The sequence below is a fragment of the Ammospiza nelsoni genome, chromosome 1 (assembly GCF_027579445.1).
Source record: "Ammospiza nelsoni isolate bAmmNel1 chromosome 1, bAmmNel1.pri, whole genome shotgun sequence".
Classification (NCBI taxonomy): domain Eukaryota; kingdom Metazoa; phylum Chordata; class Aves; order Passeriformes; family Passerellidae; genus Ammospiza; species Ammospiza nelsoni.
Genome location: NC_080633.1, coordinates 97,582,533 through 97,595,435, shown reverse-complemented (window position 1 = coordinate 97,595,435; position 12,903 = coordinate 97,582,533). Strand labels below are relative to the sequence as shown.

The 12,903-nt window shown below is 33.0% G+C and overlaps 1 protein-coding gene across 1 annotated transcript in view; it reads right to left on the bottom strand.

The window, feature by feature from the left end:
• RTTN (rotatin) overlaps positions 1–12,903 on the bottom strand; it is a 79,987-nt gene that overhangs the window by 56,611 nt on the left and 10,473 nt on the right. The window contains exons 9-16 of the mRNA XM_059475058.1: positions 12,399–12,580; positions 9,385–9,500; positions 7,558–7,728; positions 6,028–6,240; positions 4,675–4,787; positions 3,417–3,543; positions 2,275–2,400; positions 111–230 (exon numbers count right to left, since the gene is read on the bottom strand). Of these exons, the coding sequence (XP_059331041.1) occupies positions 111–230; positions 2,275–2,400; positions 3,417–3,543; positions 4,675–4,787; positions 6,028–6,240; positions 7,558–7,728; positions 9,385–9,500; positions 12,399–12,580 (1,168 nt within the window). The remainder of the gene's footprint in view (positions 1–110; positions 231–2,274; positions 2,401–3,416; positions 3,544–4,674; positions 4,788–6,027; positions 6,241–7,557; positions 7,729–9,384; positions 9,501–12,398; positions 12,581–12,903) is intronic.

Sequence of the window (12,903 nt, the reverse complement as noted above, 5' to 3'; positions counted from 1 at the left end):
CAATAGAACAAATCTGTAGGTATGCTACTGTTTATCTATTTTCCATCTGTTACTTGACCTGATATACATGACTGCATACATCAAATTCAGATTAAAGCACATAGAAGTACCTGTAAAACAGGAATTACAGGACAGAGAGCCTCAATAAATTTGTTCCAAGTCAATACTTCCATCATTAACCGTCCTTGCAACAGATGTATTAGAATGGCCTTGGCTGTAGAGTTCACCTGCTCAATAACAAAAAAACCAAATGACTAATGCAACCACCAATGTGTCTAAGTCAGTTTGTCAATGCTAAAATTGGAAATGTTATACAAAAATGTCTCAAAGAAAAAATATTGCTACTGCAGAATGCTACACTTAAATTATCAGTTCAACTCCATATTAAGTGGTTCGAAAAGCCTCAAAGTGAAAACACACAAATAGTTCTGCCTAAAAAGCACATAATAATTTTCTCCTTAGAACTCTGGTTTGTCTTTTCTGAAATAAAATAAATCATTACTTAAAACTTCTACACCCATCGGTCCCTGTATCCTGCAGGTAAAAGAAATTCTGTTTCTTTTCTTTCCTGACCTTGCCTTTCGGGGGCATTTTATTCCCAGTCTATGATATGCTTCTGAAGACACAGAAAGGCAAGAGACTTAAAGCCTGTTATGTGGCCAATTCACTTTCCTAAAGCAAAGAATCAAACTAAAAAGGCTACTGAATATTTCAAGCTGTATCATAACTCATCTGAAGTTCTCTATCAAAACCAGAAAAGCCATATGATACAGCGCTTACACTGCATTAACGTATCCAGTATATAATCTACATAACATGTAATATTAGAGTATTTACAAGCTAAGATTATTAATGCAAAGGGAACATAGGAAAAAAGCCAGCTTATCAGAATTAACTCTTAAATAATAGTGTGAAAATACCTACCTTCAGTAGCTAAAACCCTGCATTTTTTGCCAGAGCTAAAAATCCTCTCACCCCAGGCAACAAGGACAGCCTTTAGTAATATTGCTCTAGCCTATCTTTAGAGAAAGACTGGCTTTATAGAATCATATAGCAAATATCAAGCCTAACTTGAAATACAAGGTTCTTGTCAATTTTTTTCTCAGTGTCTAAAAGATTGAACTGATACTTTATGAACACTTAAGCAGCAGTTATACAGCAAGAAGTAATATAAATTTAAAAATATTTGGATACAATGTTCTTTATCTATTTTGTTAGAAATATAATAAAAAAGCACTATAAGGTAGAAAACAAAATGTGACAAATTTGTAAATAGGCACTAGTTCTGATTCTTTTAATTCAGTATCAATTGAAATCTATTTCTTTTGCTTGAACAACCACTAATATAGAAAACTCCCAGTCTTTTTAATAACATATCCAATCTGGTAGCCAAAATAAGTGCCTTCCTTGTAGAAGATAAATTACATTCAAAGCATAAACATAACATACATTCTCAAAGACATTTTATTTCTCTCTTTAAAATGCTCACATCTAAAAAAATCAATTTTAAACAGAACTGTGCATAGTACTGAATTTAAAAAAATCTCATTCCAGAAAAGAAGCTAAAAACATAAATAATTTGGTAGTCAATGTTCTTTCTGACTGTAGGGATGTTATAGATCAGCTATAAAGGAGTTGTCATAAAAAACATAAGTAACTTTATTGTCCTCTCAGAACTCCCTACTTAGCCCTAAAGGCTAGTGGACATATGTTAAGCAGTCATGCATATAAATGAACTCAAAGGATATTTGGTCCTATTCTACAACATTATAGAACGGTTCTATAATGCTCCGGTAACTATTTTTAAACACAGATGTTTGTGGGGGTGAAATACAATTTCACAGCAAAGACTTGCAGATTTAAAGTGTCTTTTTGTTCCTCAGCTAGTTCAGAGGTTACTCCACTTTTACAAAACTTGAGACTTCAAAGTTAATTTTTCCCATAAATGTGAAGCACCATACACACTTTTTCATCATACACACATTTTACTAGGGCTGAATATTACAGGAAAAAGTAAAAAAAATCTTATTTCATTTTTCATTGGTCTTTATTACAGTTAATAGCATCCTATTTACGTAATATTATCTTGTCTCTGAATTAATTGTATAAAAAAAATCCTTCCATTTACTACAACCTTATTATCTGCACAGCTTTTCTGTATGCAAGAGACCATATTTGGTCAAAACTTCAGGTAAGCATTAGACCATTATGGAGAATATCAACACCTACTCTGTGTGCACACCAACTTACAAACACAGCCAGCAAACACCGTACCTCACTCTTATCTTCCTGAAGGCCAAATGTGCAGATTTCATACAACACTTTAGGGTGCAGAAGAAAATGCACTCCCTGGCAGACTGACGGCACGGGCTTCACAATATTATGGATGCCTAGACAGTCCTTCAGTAAAAATAAAGTTGGTTAGTTAAAAATTCAAGTCAGTCTCCACTACCACATCTTGTTTTGTAGACAGACTGAAGTTGTCATGCAGTAAAAGACTTTTTCCACGCACTTTGGAAGACTAGTTTTGAAATCTAAACGTGACAGCCCTGGAACAAACACAATCTGTTTGGATCACTGATTGAAAACTCCTGTTACTACACAGGACTAAGAAATAGAAAATAATTTTCATTTTGAATAATTGTGAAAATAAATTTGAAAACTTGTATATTACATTAAATAAGACAATGTTTGGTATTAGATTAAAATAAGAAAAATGTAAAACAGGCTGCTAAAATTTTGCAAAAAGAGACAAGTGCCATTCAGTGGAGATAGGGTTTTTTAGAGAGACTAGCTCTGGCATATTTATACATTTGTGGATTGTGCTACAAGCACACTAGGTATAGATTATATCCCTTTTAGGAAATTAAAGTTTCATTCAAGTATTATATCAAAATACAAAAATAATTTTTATTTTGTGAGCCAATATTAGGGAATACCCAAAATGATAAATACGACATTGCCATTCCCAGCATAGGGTACAGCCCCACCTTTAGGAAGTTCATGCCATACTTCAAGGAAGTTCATGGTCTTTATCTCTTGGACTATCATTACAAAAAACCAAGGCCATGACAAAATACCTATGTAAAAATAACGAAACAAGATACACAAAATACAGCTCCAGAACAGGGAAAAAACCCCAAGGAAAACAAAACAACAAACAATATTAGGAGTATATAAAAGGATTTATATGTTCTTTACATATCATTTTTAAGTGCAGTACCTGAAGTCTAACCTAAACAAGTAGATTTAATACCAAGAATGTAACAGCAAACTGCAAGCCCAGGCTTACACGGATTTTTCAGCATATAACACAGTAAAGAGAATTTGTATTAAAAAAGGTTTTAATTACAAAACCATATAACATGCATTATTGAGTGCAACACCAAGAGTGTTAAGTAAGCATTAATTCAAACCTTAACCACTTCCAAACAGCAGTGATAGGCTTCAGCTTTTATATTCAACAAAGGATGAGACAATAGATGGAGAAGCAACTTCTGACTCTCCACCTGAAGCAATGAGTTGGCTTCAGCAGACTTCCAACTAAAAATGAAAAATGGTTAATTAAACCAATTTATTTCACAGTACCTAAAGATGCCTACAGAAATTTTCTAGTTACATTTCATTATAATCTCTGAAAAATACTTCCTGTAATGGTATACATTCTGAAAAACAGTAAAAATTTCAGAGATGACGACATATTTGCCAAAATCATAGTATCAGTCTTTGTGTCTGCATATTTTTATTTTTATTCTTTTAAACATCTAGGTAATCAAAGATCACAGTTTTTCAAAACTCTCTCATCAAAATTAAGAGCCCAGAATACATTGATGTTCATCTGAAAACACAAAATTCTACTGAGCTTCAGTAGACATATTTGACCATATATCTGATTATAAAAAACACCTGTGGTTTTAGAATTTTTTCAGTATAGAGGTTAAAGTCCATCTCACTACCGTGAAGGGAATTGATATCAAATTAAATTTAAAAATTTAATTTACTATTGCCTGAAACATCAACCAAACAATGCTAAATTCTAAAATTATTAGAACATTGAAAAACATTTATACATTTCATCATTTAGAACATTTACTGGACAGCTCTCAAGTGCAGTCTCCTTTGAAAAAAATCCCTAAAGTCAAGTTCTGAATCAGTATATAATTAAATTTTTGTTCTTCAAGAACTTTTTCAGGCACCATAAGGTAACATATTCTCTAACTAGAGACATGGAAAAATTGCAAAAGCAATAAAAATAGGCTGTTTAATAAATGAGATGCCATGTTGCAATATAAAGCACCTACAATAAAGGAAGTCCTTTAGGATTTCTGAAAGTAAAATAAAAGTAAACGATCAAATATACTCAAGGCAAAGGATTTTCAAGAAAACTGAAAGACAAGTCAACGTGTTTGAGATGGCTTCCTTATAAACCACATACTTTACACACAAAATCATAAAAGCTTGTACATAGAATACAATTAACTTTTTAGCAACTGAAATTGTTTTCAAGAAAACCACCACAGAATGGCACAAATCAGCCCATTCAATGGCAAAAAGAAAATAATTGTTCCTACAAGGAATAGAGAAGTGAGCTCCTATTTGAGAAACTTTATCCTCAAAAAAAAGAAAGAAAAATCACATTTTCTCAAGCAGAGTTTTAAATAGTAATATACTCACATATTGGAGCATATGTGAATGCATTCTTGAAGCAAGGGAAAGTGTAGGTGGAAGGGTAGACTACTCAAAGCCTGATCTGCCAATTCTAGTAATTCAGAAAGATTTTTGTCCCCCTGTGAAGTAAAATGAAGAGAAAGAACAAAACTAACAAAGTTAGTAAAATTTAAAGCATTCAATTTTACTGCATAATATTTCCAAATTTATCATAATTGAATATTAAGTAGGTTTCTGTTCAGTCTTTCACAGAGAAGTTTATAATTAACTAATCCAATGCATTCCAACAAAAAAAAATTTAGAACCTCTTCTGGGGAGCGGAAAGCCCTTCAGCTGCTGAGTCCAAACAAACTTCTATTAAACTCAGTAGGAATAATGTGTCTAACATTTCACAGCATGAACACTTTAACGCTATTCAAATTACTATTTTTTAATCAAAATGCATTTTATGTGAAAGAAGCATAATAAAAGATTTAACTATTAAACTTTAATCATACCACTGTTAATAAACAAGTTAGATTTTTTTTTTTAGTTTGAGTACCTATGTCTTCATCGTAATGGTTACCAAATACATTAAACATGAGCCATTTAAATTGGATGGAGTCAATTTCATTGTAAAGAGCATTTTCTGAGCAATGTATTGCTTCTATTAACTTCAGAACCTGCCTAGACAAAGGACAGATTAATTCTGATTTAAGACAGCACTATATTTATATTCTGTATGTTATTCATTTGTATCAGTATCAATGGAGCCAGTATTGTGCAAAATTGCTTATCCATTTGGATAATGGAGAAGAATATTTCAGTACTGTGCTAGAATCTCTTAACTAATAAAGCAGTTGTCTTCATAACAAAGTGAAATACAAACCTCAGCCAGTCTAGTAGTTGTTTATTAAAGCTTCAATTGCCAAAGTACTTGGGATTTAAAATTTTCTGAATCATATATTTAACTCCTGGACAACATACATACACCCACACTATATATTTCAATAGATATAAAATAATTAGTGTATTATATGAATAAACATGTATTATATGTCAAGATACATACTGATATATATATATTTGTTTGTATAAATAAGCAGAGTATTTGCTGCTGTTTCTTTCTTTGCCCATAAAAGGTCCCATGCCCATTTCCAATTGTTTATTTCTTTGTTTTCACTTCAGATAAGATTTTTTACCAACACCATGACTAGTATTAACGAAAATAAATATAAATTAACTACCCCTTGCATCATACAGAATACTTATACTTGGGGATCTTCCTCTGCTATGTTAGACTTTAATTTTTACTAGAGAAAACAAAGTAAGGAAAGGAATTTGCCTATAGGAAATATTTTATATAATAAAGTTTCACACCTCCTTATGAACTTCAACCATAAAGCTACAAGTGCATTCAATCGAATATGCAGCTTCTGAAACTTGCTTATAAATACTGTAGTTCTCAGTACTCATCTGCTCCAGATAGGCTGCAATGGATTCATGCATGCTTGGGTATTCCAAGGAGAATGACATATCCAGTGAGAGAAGGAACAAAGCATTCAGCAAACTCTTTTGTGTAACTTTACTCGCCTTTGAAAAAGAAAGCAACTGTCAGAATAACAGCCTGAAAATACAGTAAAACCAACAATAGCACTTCCAGTCATTCAACAAGTACAATCATCATTGCTGCTACTTAAAACTTGGAAAACACATTTCATTAAATGAGTTTTATCTGAAGAACTGTTTTTTCTTCGTTAAAAGGGATAGTTATTTAGATGTCACTCCTAATATCAGACCTGCAGCCAGTCACAAAAGTTGTGTATGATCCAGGCACGGCACACTGCTGGCCGGAGTTAATTCACTGTCTGACCACGAGATGGCAAGAGAGTACATAAACCACAATTATTTCTGTATTTAAATAAGCTGTCTACAATTCCACGTGGTCATATTGCAAACTAAGGACTGGGATTTTCTTGTTGTTTTTGGTTTTTTCTTTTATTTTTAATTGCAAGTGTACCTGCTTTCAACTTATATTTTGACCTCAAATACAGTAACTTTGTTCGAACTGTTATACACAGAATGGAAACTTTGCATTAGGTACACAAGAACATAAAAGACAAAAACTATGAAAAGTCATTAGATTTGTATATCTACACTTATTTTCAGGTACAAGGCTTAATATTTGTGACAAAAACCGTGTAACTGAAAATTAATCTTCTAATCTGATTAACTAATGTCTAGAAAAAGCTACACTAAAAACTGGTCCAAAAAATTAAAACTGATTCAGGTTTACACATCTAACACCTTCCATCTCACAAAAACTTCATCGGACCTTCCCAACTGAAATTAAAAGAAACAAAAACCTCCCCACTAAAAAAACAACAAAAAACCCTGAACTGCAAGAGCTACAACAGAATTTTAAAAGAGCACTGGAAGCAAAGAATAGTTAAAATCACTCCAATTTACAAAATGTAATTCATTACTACATTCCATCACAATAAGAGTGATGATTTTTACATGTTAGATAATGCTACTCTTACTTGCATGCATACTACAAAAAAGCAGGGGGCAGCAAAGCCTTGCAAACTATACATCACATCAGAAAAAAACACTACAGGAGGAAAAAGAATACTGAATTTCAAAAATTCATTTAAAAACTGTATTTAAAATGTTCTGTTTTCTTTTTTTTTTTTTAAGATTTGTAATCTGCAGAATACACTGGTAACTGAAGAATGGACAAAGTTGCCATCTGTGATCATATCTCACCCAGTGAAAATCAGATTAATTTCTCTGTCCAATTGTGTTGCACTCAATTTTCTCAGTATTCATCCCTGAGGAAAGAATCTGTTACTGCCCTCTTAAAATGCAAAACCAAGAGACAATCACTCATAATTAGTGACGACATACCTTTTCTACAGGGAGAAGTACTTGGAGCAACCTAACAGTGAAGAGTGAAATACTAATAAATGTCATTCTGTGATGCACCAGCATCACCTTAGGCTGTTCTGCACTTATATTGCTTTTGTGATATAATATAGTTTCTCCAAGCAAACCCAAGACCAGAAGCAATTTGTCTCTCTGAAAACAAAATCAGAAATACAATAATTAGAAAGAAATGAAACATCACTGTTTATTTACAGTGTTTACACAGCACCTGCAGCATCATCAGCACAATTACGCCACATAAGCTAAAACTGCATAAATGCTGCAAAATACATAGAAATGTATTTGTCACCTATGCATTAGTCCTGGACCTCAGCCAACTTTCACTATTAGCTCTGAATACTTTGCTCAATAATTACCCATTCCTGGTTGCTCTTTCCCCTTTCCTCTCCCACTTTTCTCTCTCCCTCCACCGCCTTTATTTCTGGTCACTACATTTCTTACCTTCTGAAATTTTACCTGTTTTGAAGTTCAGTCTTAATAAGGAAATATTAAGTCCTGTTTTGTACCTGATAATAAAGCTTTACCTTAAAAAAAAAAAAACCTTCCCAAACCAATTCACAGTAACTTTGAAAACATCAATGAGGTTTTTATCCCTATTGATTTCCAAAGGAAACAGCAAAACATTTTTCATTCTCTCCCCTATTTTAAAAAAATCAATATAACTGTGTACTATTACCCACCTTATTTGCAGCGGTTTGTTTATTAGTAGCCTGGAAACAAACATTATCCTACTAATAATAATCAGTATGGTAAACATATTTATGAGCAATGAAATATACTGATTCAGATCATAATACAAGTAGATGAAAAGATATTAAGCTTCTGAGATTAAATGTTCTGCAAGTAATCTTCAGCACTGATGTGATGCTGATCAATTATAATAGATTTTCACAGATTGGAAGATTAAATTAAAAGAAAAAAATCTTATTCACCAATAGATCTTATAAATTCAAATATTAACAATTATAAAATAGAGAACAGGAAAGCCTAAAGCAATATTTTTATTAATTAATATTGCAGCTGTTATTTTTGCATATTCAGTGGTATTTTCCACAAATTCTAATAAGTCAAGTGCATTTAAGAGCACATTTAATTCAAGTCTTCAGACAAGTTTCAGTCTGCAGCTCTGGTATGTTTGTTACATGCCTGAGCCATGCCAGCTTATGCTTCAGCTTTCACTTGCTCTTCAAAAGAGCAAGTCATAATCATTTTATCTGTTTTCACTAATTTTATAATTCATGTAACAACTCTCAACTGTGCTCAGCAACTTAAAATATTTAGTTAACAGCACCTTAATGCTTTGAATCTCTGCTGGGCCAAAAAGGCCTCTCCTTTCTTTCCCAGCTAAGCAACATTTTTAAGATACCTGAAATTTGTGCAGGGAAATGTGTAGGAAATGCATAGCATGTATCTTAGAATTCCAGTCTTGATCTGGACAGTTATCTGCCTAATTTTAAACAGATAGTTTATAATGAGTAAAGAAAGGGGAAGTTGTTATGTACATCAAATCGGTGTCCAACATTTGTAGTCAGTGCTTTTCCCTCAGTTTCCCTTCCCCTACATGTGTTTCTCTCATTGGCTGCTTACTGTCTTGAGGTGAAACTCCAAGTATTGTCTGGTAAAAGAACTTACATTTTAAAAAGTGTCATCGATAGAACTAGTAAAAAACTACTTAAAATTTTCAAATGCACAGCTCAGCAGAAGCTTAGCTACATGAATTGCTGCAGAAGGTGTCAGAAGCTTCTCAAATGAGACAAATATGGCTGATCAAAACCTGAAGAATCTTACCAATTCCAATGCAAAAAGGCTGTCATCTTCCCAAACATTTTCAGAAATAGCATCACCAATAAGGGACATGTCATCAACAAGCAATTCAAGAACTTCCATTGTCACTCTCCTACTGCCTACACAAATGAGAGGATAAATTCAAATATAGAAGAAATATTATGTTTTGATATTCAGAAGACACCACTGTAAACAAGAGATTATTTGCCACATGGAATTCTGGTATTTTAATTTTCCTATATGCTTCTACATAACTAATGCTTACTATCCTCAACAACTAATAGCTCTGAATCAGAGAAGAAAACAACTAGCCAAAGTCACAACAGATTAAAACAATTGTATACTTAGAAAAAACTATGAATTTCCTTAAAACCTATTGCAAAATTATTTAAGAAAACAATCGTGAACTTTACTACAGCTGTCAATCTGATTACTGAACTTTTTTAAAGTTCATAATAAAGTCACTAATTTCCCCCATCCAGACAGCAGTGTTACAAATCTTCTGTATATATTACCTATTGCCATTGACCTGCATTTTTGGTATAGGAGTGACTTTCTTCACAGATTATTTTGTTTGAGATCTTTTAAAAAACAGAGAGATGAAGACCCACTTGAGCTACTTGCACAATTCTCTGTAACAGTTTCCCCTTTGCTTGTAGGCTGGTATTTATTAATTTTCATTTCTTCTTCTGAGTGTCTCTTAATAACAAGGCTAATCTGGTCCATTAGTAACTTTTATCCTTTGTACAATCTTAAACTTGAATATGTGGCCACAAAGAAGCTTGGCCTGAGCTTAGAAATCTACAGCCTACATTTACTGCTAATATAAACCTCCTCCTAATGTACCCAGATAATGAGAAAACAGGAGCTAGAAGATTTTATGAAGAACAAGGCAGAATATCTGGAGCCAGACCAAATATTTTCAACCTTACACAAGTGAAGATGCCAAAACTGTCTGACATCTTAAGGAACCATACGGTGACAGTTTCCCTTCAGTAATCAATGTAGTGCAACTGTTGGCTTAGTTACTTGTTGATGGTATGTTTCTATTTAAAATCATAGATGGATTTCACACAACAGCATTGAATTTTCAATGTATCTTTTAACTAAGATAAAAATTCTGCATCCTTCAAAATGCTCAAAACAAAATCTGTTTAAAAAAGATAAAGTTCTAGTTGTTTGTTATAATTTAGCATTGATTTCTTTGTGGATTTTTCTATCTCTTGTAAATTTTACACACTGCAGAAATCTTGTTGATATATTTGAGAAAAAAAAAATTATCTCTGTATGTGACTAGATGTGTAGCGATAATGACCACAGCTTCTGCAATTTGTATCTTCAGTGACCAGCTTTGGGTGAGAAATGACAGAAAAAGGCACAGTCTTTTTGAAAGCTTGGTTTTACTTTTCTCACAGAAGTTCTGTTTTCCATTGGTTTTAGGCCAATTTAACTTAATACATCTCTCCATTTTAACCAAAAATCCCACAAAAAACCCCAAAACGACCCCCACAAAACCAAAAGAAGCCCAACACCACAACTGATTTCTGACTTTGCTTACAAGGCAGATCAGCACAAAGGAAGAAAAATTTCAATGAACATCTCCACAAGGAACAGAATTTAAGCTTAACTAAAATACACATAATTTTTCAAAATAAAAGGCAGCAAATTTTACAATAAGCTTACTGGTTTTCCCTTTACCCAGTAATTGAAACATCTAGATTAAAATCTACACTATACCATAGAAGTTGATAATAACGTTCATAAAAACGCCTGTTGATTTCACTAAAGATAACAACTAAAAAATATAACCACATGAGAAACTGTGTGTTACTGTCTCACAATATCACACTGTCTCACAGTGTGCCTCCAGATCACAGGCTTTCAGATCAACAGGAACAGGATAAAAATATTAGCTTCTCTACAATCTGTGTCTCATTACAGCATAGTGGAAGAATGAAGAAATATCACCAAGGAGAGTTTAAGAAGTGTAAAAAACCAAAGGGGAAGATAAACAAAGTCCACCTTTCCAGAAAGTAAAACTATTTTAATTCTATTTTAAGATTGAAAGAAAGAACCTTGAAATGTAGAAAAACTGTCTTTTAACTCTGCAGATTTGAAGTGACAGGCACCAGAAATGGAAAAGATAGAAAATACATTTTCTGCAGTTTTACATTATAAATAAAAGATGCTAGAAGTCATGAATGTGCTTGTGACTAATTAATATTTAAACACCATTATTATGAAAGGGGAAAACAAAACTTTAATTCATTTTAGTTGGTTTATAACAAAACAAAAATAATTAAATAATTTTCATACACATTTCATAGAATTTTTATAAGTTGAAGCCTCTAGCTTTTAGAACTCTAGCCATAGAGAGATGCACATTTCCAGCTCCTATATTTGAAACCCTGACCACATTTAACAGTACCTATATTGAATTACATTACATTTTACAGCTAAATACCATTTTAGACAACCTTGGAGCAAAAAGATTGTCCTCCAAAAGGGCTTTGCAATTTAGAACCTCTATAAAATAAAATTTGCAATTAGACTGTCATTACTTATGTTCCTTAAACCACTCGTTACTGCATTTGTAAGAATAAAAACAAGCCTTTCACCAGAATTTTTGTTTATTAGTTCTTGAACAGGAGGAAAACTCTATGCTTAAACAGATCCTTTGGAGAACGCCTCTGGTTAAAAGTGGTTATTTTTCCATCTTCCTGAATGACATTTTATCCTGACACACTATTTTTCCACCAAACACTGACTTCCTGCCACTGTCAGTAAAAAACACTTAAAACTTCTGCAGCAATTCTGGAAATCAATCAGAAGATTCAAGCTTTGTGACCTGAACAGATATCCAGAAAAGATGTGTTGCAACCAGCCACAGCACACCAGTAATCACCTGTGCCTTATTTATTTGAGGTAGTCACCTCATTGACCAACTTCTCAAGAGTATCTTGTATTAAGGATGGGAAAGATATGCAAGTTAAACACTTAACTCAAAACTTTCTTACCTGTTCTTAGAAGAGGTATTGCATTTTCCAAGACGGAGACACAGAACTGAGGAAGGCTAAGCTGCTTCATCTGTAATTCCAAAGTGTCCTCATTTTCAATATCTGGTAAGTCAGTATGTCCTACGTCAAATGGGGAATGCAGAGAGACTCTGGAGTTTGCATTTGCTTGAGTACTGTTTCCACTTAAAACAGAAATTTTTAAAAAAAGTAACATAATTAACTCTTGCAAAGAGAAAACACATATGTACAGCTGTTACAACCAGCATTTAGTGTTTTCATGACTCCTGCCTTAAGCATATCCTTTCTCCCATCCCAAACTTTCTCTGCTATCTACCAGTGTTGCAAGAAGAGGGAGATTTCATTTCATTGGTTTTTTTAAATGTCAGAACAGGTAGCATCACAAGTGAATGCCAAATGTTTTGGCAATCATCTTCAAAATCACTTAGCACTGTGTACTGCAAGAAATACACATGCAACGAACACAATATCACATGAGAAATATCAG